This window comes from Cryptomeria japonica, chromosome 3 (genome assembly GCF_030272615.1).
Source record: "Cryptomeria japonica chromosome 3, Sugi_1.0, whole genome shotgun sequence".
Lineage (NCBI taxonomy): Eukaryota > Viridiplantae > Streptophyta > Pinopsida > Cupressales > Cupressaceae > Cryptomeria > Cryptomeria japonica.
In genome coordinates, this window is record NC_081407.1 from 159,517,791 (window position 1) to 159,528,629 (window position 10,839).

A 10,839-nucleotide genomic window follows, 5' to 3' on the forward strand; every position below is an offset into this window, starting at 1 on the left:
AATTAATCCTTCTATTGTTCAATAAAAAATTCAAATTAATAGAGTCAGATCTTCGCATTGATATGATAATCAACATCCCTTGCCTAGTTCAGAACCAGTACCAAAAGAGTTTGTTTGCAGATATACAAAACTCATGAATCCATATACTAGAACAAACAGAATAAACTCAGTAGACACTGCCAGTAAGAATGTTATGATTGTAAAACTGATAACTCAGAAATGAGATATATCTTTTTATTTGTAAAAAGATCCGTTAACAAGCTGAGGAACTATATGCAAGTTATAACATACCCAAACCAGTCTCCCCAAAAAAGAAGAGATACAATCAAGAACAGATTTGAACCGGTGATTAGAGACTTGACCCATGAGGACGATATTGATCTCTATAATATAGAATAAACTTTAAACATACAAAGTAAACTTCACTGACTTCAAAAACATATAACCTGTCCACCAATAATTCTTAGCATATACAATTTTTTTAATACTTGAGAGTTACTGTAGCTTATGAGTGTCTATTGAGGTTTCTGTACACATCCAGGTGTGATTAATCATATATTACCAGACTCAAATCTCAAAAACAGTCAAAGATCCAGGGTAGCAGCATGTATAGTAGAACCCTTGAGGTCCGATGATGCAGCCAAGGTGTCAATCAACTTGAATGTTCCTCCTATCTCATTTGGAGGTTCGACCATACAGAAATGTTGACCTTGAATGGTATTCCATTTGCTCACAAAGATTTTATTGCCGACCACTACAGCGAAGTCAATAGATCGAGCCCAATCCTCCGTTGGAAGAGGCCCTAGAAAGTCCAGGTTATCTTGGCCATAGTCATATTCAATCAATCCCCTTCCAGAGAAGCAATAAAAGCGCCCAAATACACATACATAACACCAACTGTCAAATCTATTCTCCATAGTTTTCCAGCTTCTTGCATTGGAATCAAAAACCTCAAAGCTACCAGAATATCCCATTACATAAAACTTGCCATCTGCAAAAACACCATTAATGGAGAGCTCGATGAACTCCATAATGGTTTTCATATCGGGGAGAAGATCTATCAAGGCAATATAGGTGTTCATGTCGGGGAGAAGATCCCATTTGTCCTCTTCAACATTGTAAACTAAAGCGCTACGGACCGGGTTACCGAAACTGTACCTACGGTTCCATCTATCAATGTAAAACCTGTCAAACCCCCCACCAACATAAATCAGTCCTCCGTGTTCATCCGCGGCGGATGCAAATCCATTCAGCCATCTGGGCATTTTGGCACCCTGCCGCCATTTCAAACAAGCAAAATCGTACAACAACACACATCTTGTAGAGCCGGCAATCAAATCGGGGATCAAAACCAGTTTTTGTTTCACGAAATGGCAGTGAAAGATGTTGTTTATTTCTCCGGGAATGGGCGGTAGACTTTTACAAGAGTTCTTCTCGAGGTCGTAAACCGCTACTCTGTTGCAAATGCCGTCTATTTTCTGCAGCATGCAAATCCGTTGCTCCGAAAACTTCAATCTTTTTTTTTCTCCATAGAAGTGGGGGCTTTTCAATGCGGCGTTCCAGCTTTTGCAGACACACCTGAGTTTGTGATGAGAGTTCAGCTTCACTCTCAGTAGACATTCCCACCCAATTTCATCTGGAAGACCGGGAAAGAGAGATTCCATTGCAATTACAGCAAGTTGTATGCTAGTCGCACTTTTCAGGATTTATAGCAGAGAAATTGTCTGAATCTCAAATTGCTGGTGCTTTTTCACACCCGATCTTCTCTACTTATAAGCACCAAGTTCAAATTATATGTTTTTTTGTTTTTCTTTTTAGTTTGCCGACACAGGTTATTGTTGTTCATTGAATCATAATGTGAAAGAAAATAATATGAGTTATTTCATTTATTTGTTGAATTTTTATTCTATTTTAATTTTTTTATTTATTTAAATAATTAAATATTATTTTTTAAGGTCCAAGGAGTTTCTTATGTGAAGGGGTGAGATCCTGGAACGTTTATCCATGTAATTAAAAGTTAGTCTATAATGGCAACTTCCATTGATTACTCATGGAATTCACATTTTATTGGTTTAATTAAAAGATATGAAATTTATTTATAAAAAAGCTGAAATTTGCTTATAAAGACAAGGCATGGGAGCACACAATCATGCTATGTGGCTCAATGAGATACAAGGGTAGGTATGGGTAGGTAGGAGAAATAATAAAATATTCCACAAGAGGTGGATCACACACCAAAAGTGGAATGTAACAACAAAATAAGACCACAAAAGGTGGAAATTTTCTACATACATCATCCCTATGTGCACACTTCTCTAAGTGTCTCATATCCAAACTACTATGAGATGCATTATCCTAAGTCAACTTAAATAAAGTGTAATTATGAGACATAATTTACACCGACAATATTAAATGTTAAGTATATAAATATCAAATATGTATTAATATATATTAGATATTAATTAAGAGATATCATTATTCAAAACTTGAATAAAATAATTCATAAAAAATACATGAATCAAGAATGATATTCTTAAACTATTAAGGAAAATTAGGAGCAAAAAAATAGAAGATAGAGAAAGAAAATTCAAAACATAGAGGATAGAGGGTACAAAAATGATCATTCGGAGGAAGGAAATTGCAGAATCCAAGATACTAGGGAATGCACGCAATCAAAACATCAACATCAGGGATATCAAACCATAGATCTTTCCGCAAAAGCTTCAATGGATTTTGGGTTTCTTGAGAACTTAACAATCATATGTAGATTCATTGGACCAAAAGTAGATTGAGCAACAACTAGGGGTTTGGATCAAAAAACCATGGAAGATAGAGGTGATAAAAAGATTTAAGCCAAAAGGGTTTTTTTTGTTATTTTTGCAAACCAAAAGGAAAGGGAGAAGGTTTTACAAGGAGGATTGTGGATGATGGAAAATGACCTGTTATACATGCAAAAATGGCTCCTGAATTTTAATCTACTCACTCAAGGTCCATATGATTCTCTAGTATGGATTCATCTATATGACATGCCTATTGAGTATTGGTTAGAAGACTCTCTGAAAAAAATTGGCAAATATTTGGGAACAACAATTGACGTCGACGCAAATATAGTGAATGTCGATTCCTATTTATATGTAAGGATCAAGGTGGTGGCAGTCAGGAGAATTTTGAAAGAAGTTAAGTTTTGTGTGAACGAAATACATTGGATCCCAAAAATTGAGATTGAATAAGAAAAAAAATTCTACCTTCGATGTTGCCAAACAGACTATATGGTGAGAGGTTGTAAGGTTGCCCCAAAAATAACAGAAACATGGGTTCTCAAAGTTGGAAACCCTATGAAAAATTTCGATGCATATTCTGAAGGAAAAAAAGCAATATAGGAGGAAATAGAAGTGAATAACAAGGACTTTAAAGAAAATGACACAATTGAGCTAGGAATTGAAGTGGAGAATGGTGGAGAGACACATAGAAAATGGCATGTGTTGTCAATGAATTATAGAGATTTTAGATGAGCCCACACATACAAAATCGTGTAAATGTAGTGGTAGAGAGGTAGATTGAACTCAAGGAAAAACGCTTGCCTAATTTAAAGGATCGAGGTTTTATCACATTCCATAAAATTAACATTCTAATATTGAAAAGCCTATATCCCACTTCGAGAAATACAATATAATACTATTGTGTTTGATTCTAAAAACTCAAATACCTCCCATAACATGATAATGATTTTTGAAATATTTTAATAATATAGATTTAAAACCAAATTTTTAGTATTAATATTTAAAAAATTTAAACAATGGTGAATTGAGGGGTAAAGAATTAGCATATAAAATTTAATATTTCATAATGCACCAAAATTTATTTTCGATTCATTTAATAGTGAAGTCATTGAACATTTGGATTGATCAAGCATACTATGCTAAAAGGCTATAAATAATGATGACATGTATAGGGGCAATCCAACAGTTCTAGTCTTTACCTATGTGATGATTTGTCTTTCTCTTCCCTATTGAGTAATGGGTTAATCAACATAGGTTATTTAATTGTATGATTTTTATTTATTCCTCTTTTTTCATTATTCCTACCTATAAGGGTGATTGAGGCATAAGGAGTGGTAGATAGAGATTTAGATGACTACCATTTAGTTATCATTTATCATAATGAAACCCTAGATCCAAATAGGCCAATTATATATACAAAATGGTGTCATTGATCCAAGGATAAAAGTAGACATGGATTCATTGTAAAAAAATAATAGAGATAATTGAAAAATAGAAAAAGAACGGAATAGAAAGTCTTATTTCTCAAAGAGAGAGGTACAAAGGTTGAAGGAGTTAGCTAACCTTAAGAAATAAGACATATTGGAGAAGTATTATTCTAAGCATAGGAATGCAGAGGATTTGGAATGAGGAGCCATCAATTTATGAATGTAGTATTTAAAGTATAAAAAAACAAAAAAGTGGAAGAAAAAGTTTATACTATTAGAAGTTAAACTTAATGGTTCAAGCCTAGTTAAAGATGCATTATTGCACCTAGATATTGACATAATATTTTTTTCAAAAAGAATCTAGGAACTCGTTGGAGAGAATACATTACCTTATGCTATTACTCTAGCAAACAAGACTCAAGTATGAAAATGACAATTACAAATTGATTAGAGCTCACCAACACCACTTTGCACTCCAAGGTGCTTGGAAAGAGTGGGGAGAATCTTTGCATCTTGGGTGGGGTCCATAATTTGTAGTGGATTTCAAAATGAAGTCCTACTCTTTGGGGGATGTATGCCTAGTCTTTACATAAGTCAAAGATGATTGGGAATTTATAATTTTTATAAATAGATGCATTGATTTGTCACATGAGAGTATTGGGTTTTTAGATATCATTGTTTCAGGTGGTCATTCTTCAAAACTTCACTTGTGTTTATCTCCCCAATTTTATCTATAAATTGTTTACAATGGATAGAGGTTTCATGGGGTTATTTATAAATATCAAGTGTTATGGGAATGCTACCAAATTGAAGGGAGAATTCTTTTGATTATATACTCTTAATCTAAATATTAATATAGACCTGTAATATCTTTAATGGTGGATATTTCCCTTAAAAAAATTTCCCATGCACATAGAGTGTCATTTGTTTAAATCTTGTGGTTTATACATAGGTTATTGTTTTATTTGTACTTTCAAATGGACAAGGATGTGCAATATGAGAATGTGTTGATGGAATTCATTGAAAATATTCATAGCCATCTTTGGAGGCAGCTCTCCAAACCTTAATACATCAATGTGGCATGCTTACATACCCACTACCTTGAAGGGGATAGTCCACCTTCCTCTTTAAACAACCATGGAGAAAATAATTCAAAAAAAAGTGAATGGCACATTCAATACCTACAAGAGGTTGCAACCATTGTAATACCAATGGCCATATAGATGAAATCTATTGGAACCTACATCTAGAGAAGTGTTCACATTAGAATAGAGAGAAAGCTTAAAAATACTATTTCTACCTTCAAAGAACTTGATTGTATTTCATAAGTGACTTTAAGATTTCTTACACATAAAACAAGGATAGTTTCTATATTTAGGCACAAGAGAAAAAATGGGCGTATATGATTATTCAACATTAATATTTAACTCATAATTGTTAAAATATATGTGCTTTTTTACTCTTATTCATAAGCTAACCTTATTTAAGGAGAGTTGGCTGAAATTCTTGGTTTAAAAACTATTCAACACCCCAAGCCATATTTTTGGGTTGCTTCAAAATGACCATTAATCTTAAATAAAGGAAGATGCTCAACATAAGCACTATGATCATTCCCCTTGAGTAGAGAAGAAATAGTGTCAATGCATCAACTGCATCTAGTTCAAGTACTTTGACAATTCAAGCATCTTCAAATACATATTGACAAATAAATTTAGGCCATTGGTTAGAGTGATGTTGGGTTGGGTGGTATCCATGTCATTCACTATGGGGTCATCACTCATTTTGTGTCTTCATAGCTTCTGAGAACCAAAATTCTCATATTGGAAAGGTGTGATCTATAAAAAGATTTGAAAATGTTTTCGATCCATGACAAAGTGAATCACAACTTTTGATATAAGAATGCGAGGGAAAAAAATGACTTGTGGTCATCTATGTAAAATTTCCAATTTTGACAAGGGTGATTACACAACCATTGCAGCAATTATGAAACCAATAACTTGTTACAGGAAATGGTTGTATCCTAAGATTTCTCTCAAAATTTGAGTTCTTAGGTATAAAACTCTTATGCCTTCCATTCTTATGTTGTTGATTCTTATTCCTTTTGTTCATTTGATTAGAAGAGTGTTATAGTAATTCAATTCCTCTTATTAAATATAATTTGAGATATGGTGGAGTGGAATCTCTACACCTATTTAAGATTCAATGTTTGTAATTAAAAGAGTAATGCCTAGGAATATACATAGACTTATAGAAACAATTATGTTTTTACATTCATAATAGTCAAGTAGATAATTGAAATAGCGAAAAGATCAAACATGTTGTAAATTTTTTCCAATCTATGTCCTTTTCTACTATAACTATTCCTACATCCTATTGATTTTTATGTTGCTACTGTAAAAGGTTATAAAAACATAATATTATCAAAGCTGCCAATTATCATAATCACATATTGATAGATATATTAACAAAATTTGGAAATCTTACCACCCAGTATCATCTCTTAAAGATGAAAGATGTTTGAGGAATGGAAAGTTATAAACATATACAATAGATTAACCTTGAACACATATAGCCAACTTTGCATTCTTCTCTTTTTAAGATATACAAAAAGTCCAATAGGACATTTGACAAAGTAAATGATGAGTCACAACATGAGCTTAACTATTAACTATTTACCATTTCTATGGTCATTTCAAAAAGCAAAGTTATAAAAAAGATACTTGGTGTTGAATAATGTAATACGAGACGCGAAAACAATAAAAGGATCATCTAAAAGTAAACAAAATCTGAAATTGTTATAATGAATATAAATGAAATTTTACATAAAAAACCAAAATGCTCGTTGAAACTATCCTCCTTCATTTAAGGAAAGTTAAGGAAGCCATTGAATCTTAGGGTGGGTGGATCTTCCACATACAAGTGCCTTCCCATTGTGTTCTAGGGCACATTAAGTCTAAGTAGAACATTAATTGCTATCATATTCATTGAAACCAACATTGTATAAGTCTTCATAGATGTCATTCATTATACAATCATCACTCATTTTGTGAGTCTTCATAGAATCTAAGAATCAAAATTCTTCATATTGGGAAGGTGTGGTCTATAAAAAGATCTGAAAATGTGTTTGTTGTGTTATGGATTCATGACAAAGTGAATCACAACTTTTGATATATATAGGAATGTTGGACAAAAATATATATATGAATGTTGGAAATTTGAAAAAGGATGTTAAGGACATTTCCTCAAAATCTATCTTCTCTTGAAACTACTGTACCACTTATGAGTCCCCTCTTCTGGCTGTTAGTTTGTTAGTTTGTTAGCTTGGACAGTTGTTTGTCCATTTGCTAAATAATTAGTAAATAATTGTTTGCTAACAAATGTAGTTAGAGTTCAAACAATTCTTATTAATTATTTGACTCTTTTTAGAAACTTCTAGCAACCAATTTGGTTAGGGTTGTTTAGTTGTTTTTAATCTCAGCCATTGATTGAGAATTAATCTCGGCTGTTGGTTTTCCAATGAGAGTAGTATATAAGGGGGTCAGGGGGCATTTGGAAAACATGAATGAATTGTGTGAAGAACTTGCAGTGTTAGCAAGGAGTCTTGTAGTGTTAGCAAGGGTGCAATGATAGTGTTGGGATAGTAGCAGGGTGGAATCTCAACAGGAGGATTGGGAGATTGTCGAAGCTCTGCTAGTAAGAGGCAAGCAATAATTGTATCTCTTAATTTGCTGAAGTTTAATATATTTCTCATCTGCAGTACTGGTTTTCCCTTCGGGGTTTTTCCACGGACAATTGTCTGGAAATATCGTGTCATTGTGTTACATATTTCTTTCTGCCTATTTTTTATTTGTGAAGTTGTAGTTGTGTTATTTTCCAATATTTGTTGATCAAATAATCTATTAAAGATAGGAGGTTAATAATCAGTAACTGCAATAGAATTTTCACATTGTATCAGAGCTAAGTTAAGGGTAGACAAGATTTACCCTAGGCGAAGGAAACTGAGGGTTTATAAAACCTAGTTTAACCTCTTTAGAATTTTTATTTGCTTTAACCTTTGAGATGGCCTCAGTTGGTTTAAGAGATCAAGACAGATTGGATGGAGCCTCTAATTTTGGTGTTTGGAAAGCCAAAATTTCTTTATTGATAGAAGAGAATGGTATCAAGGAATATGTTACGAGTGTTGTGACTGTACCTACAGATGCAACACAGCTTGCACCATACAAGAAGGATGATTCCAAGGCAAGGAGGCTAATCCTTGATGGTGTCAAGGACCATATAGTTCCACATATTGCAGAGTTAGATACTGCAAAGAAGATGTGAGATGCCATTGTGAATCTCTACCAAAATGCTATCATTAATCCGAAGCTGATTCTCAAACAAAAGTTGAGGAATACCCGAATGAAAAAGGGAGAAGATGTGACGAGTTACCTCACCAGACTCAGACTTGTCAAGGATGAGTTAGCGGCTGTTGGAGATAAACCAAGTAACGATGAGCTAGTACGGATAGCCCTAAATGGGTTTTCTAAGAAGTGGGATGTCTTTGTTCAAGTTGTTAATGGATGAGACACCTTACCAAGTTGGGATCGACTTTGGAGTGACTTCACTCAGGAGGATCTTAGACTAAGCCTTGTCAATGGAGCCGACAATAAGAGTCAGAAAAGTGAGGCAGAACAGGAGAACATTGCCCTAGCAGGTAAAGGAAAAGCAAAGAAGGGATCTAGCAAAGGATCAAATCCATAAGGTGAGAAGAAGAAGAAAGATGTGTTGAATATCAAGTGCTATGGCTATCACGAGTTTGGCCACTATGTCAGCGATTGCCTAGAAAGGAAGAAGAATGACAAGAAAGGCAAGAAGCAAGTTGCAGCTTCAATAAGTGCAGATGAGCTCTCGAATAGAATGAAAGATGAGTTTGCACTCATAGCGTGTATGGTTAGCTCAACCTCATAGAGTGTTTGGTACATAGATAGTGGGGCATCATTTCATATGATAGGAGTTAGAGAATACTTCTCCAGTTATAAGGAGGAGAGCACCAGAATCCAGATCTCTAATGGGAAACATGTCCAAACTCAACTCAGTTGGGAAAGGGACTGTTCAGTTTTAGAGGGAGAATGGTAAGATGATTCCTCTTCATAATGTGTTGCATGTTCCAAGCTTAGGGATGAATTTGATTTTTGTATCTGTCCTTCAGGACAAAGGGTACAATGTACGCTTTAGAGGGGAAAATGTATTGATTAAGCATAAGGATTGGAAATCACTCATAGCTATTGGAGTTAGAAGTGGTCGACTTTATAGGTTGTAGTTTGATACTCCTAAGGTACTCATGAGCAGCAGTAATCCTAGAGATCTTGGAGAGCTATGGCATAGGAGGATGGGCCATATACATCATGGAGCACTTAAATTTCTTCATGAGACTGTGACAGGTGTTCTAGAGGTGCGCACAGAGCATGATGATGTATGTAAGGGATGTGTGTTGGGGAAGTTTGTGAAAGCAACTTTTCCAAGGAGTGACACTAGATCCAAGGGTGTTCTTGATCTAGTACATTCAGATGTATGTGGACCAATATCGACAAAATCTCTCAGAGGGTATGAGTACTTTAGTAATTTTATTGATGGTTTCTCCAGGAAGACCTAGATATACTTCTTGAAGACCAAGGATGAGGTTTTCAATCACTTCTGAGAGTTCAAGGCTTTTGTGGAGAACTCAATAGGAAGGAAGATAAAGGTTCTTCAGTCAGACAATGGAGGCGAGTACAAAGGGAATGAATTCCAAGAGTTTTGTACCAGGGAAGGAATCAAGAGAGAGTGGACTGTTCCTTACAACCCGCAACAGAATGGGGTTGCTGAGAGGAAGAATCAGTCCATATCAAAGGCAGCAAGGGTTATGCTACATGATCAGGACCTGCCCCGTTACTTATGGGCAGAAGCATGTAGTACGACAGTATACCAACATAATAGAGTTCTACATAAGGTGCTAGGGAAGATGACACCAAAGGAAGCATTCACTAGGAAGAAGCCAGATGTTAGTCACTTCAGGATCTTTGGGAGTTTGGCATATTGTCACTTTCCAAAGGATACACGTACCAAGTTAGATCAGATTGCAGAAAGAGGGTACTTTGTGGGGTATAGTGAAACCTCAAAGGCATATCAGATATTCATTCTAGGGACCAGGCGGATTATTGTTCGACGTGATGTCAAGTTCATGGAGGACAAGGAATTTAGAAGGTCCATAGATTTGCCAGCAAATGATCAGAGTGAGCAGCCAACACAAGCTCCAATGATCACTCAACTGAATCAAGGTCAACAAAGCTCTAGTACACTTACTAGTACAAGCATAGGCTCAAGAGGTGAGAGTTCTCAGAGTATGGAGCAACAGGTGCAAGAAGAGATGCATCAAGAAGACATGGAGGTTGATATTTCATCTTCTACAATTGGGAGAAACAACTGTAAGGTTTAGCAGACATAAAGAAATACTCAAGAGTTAGTGGGTACTCCTAGGAGGAGTAGTAGACAATGGAAACAACCAACCAAGTTTGATGACTATGTTGCATTTGTTAGTCAGTTGGTAAATAGTGAACCTTCTAGCTATTAGGAGGCTGCACAACATCAAGTGTGGCAAGATGCTATGGTTGAGG

At 35.1% G+C, this 10,839-nt stretch overlaps 1 protein-coding gene across 1 annotated transcript; it reads right to left on the minus strand.

The window, feature by feature from the left end:
• Positions 1-584: 584 nt before the first annotated feature.
• LOC131031002 (F-box/kelch-repeat protein At1g15670-like) lies at positions 585-1,664 on the minus strand. Its single transcript, XM_057962000.2, has one exon. It carries the CDS (start codon positions 1,662-1,664, stop codon positions 585-587), a length of 1,080 nt encoding a protein of 359 aa, XP_057817983.2.
• Between the last annotated feature and the right edge of the window lie 9,175 nt (positions 1,665-10,839).

Bases quoted from the DNA above. Each gene is read 5' to 3' on its own strand.
- LOC131031002 (XM_057962000.2), bottom strand. From the start codon at position 1,664: ATGGAATCTCTCTTTCCCGGTCTTCCAGATGAAATTGGGTGGGAATGT.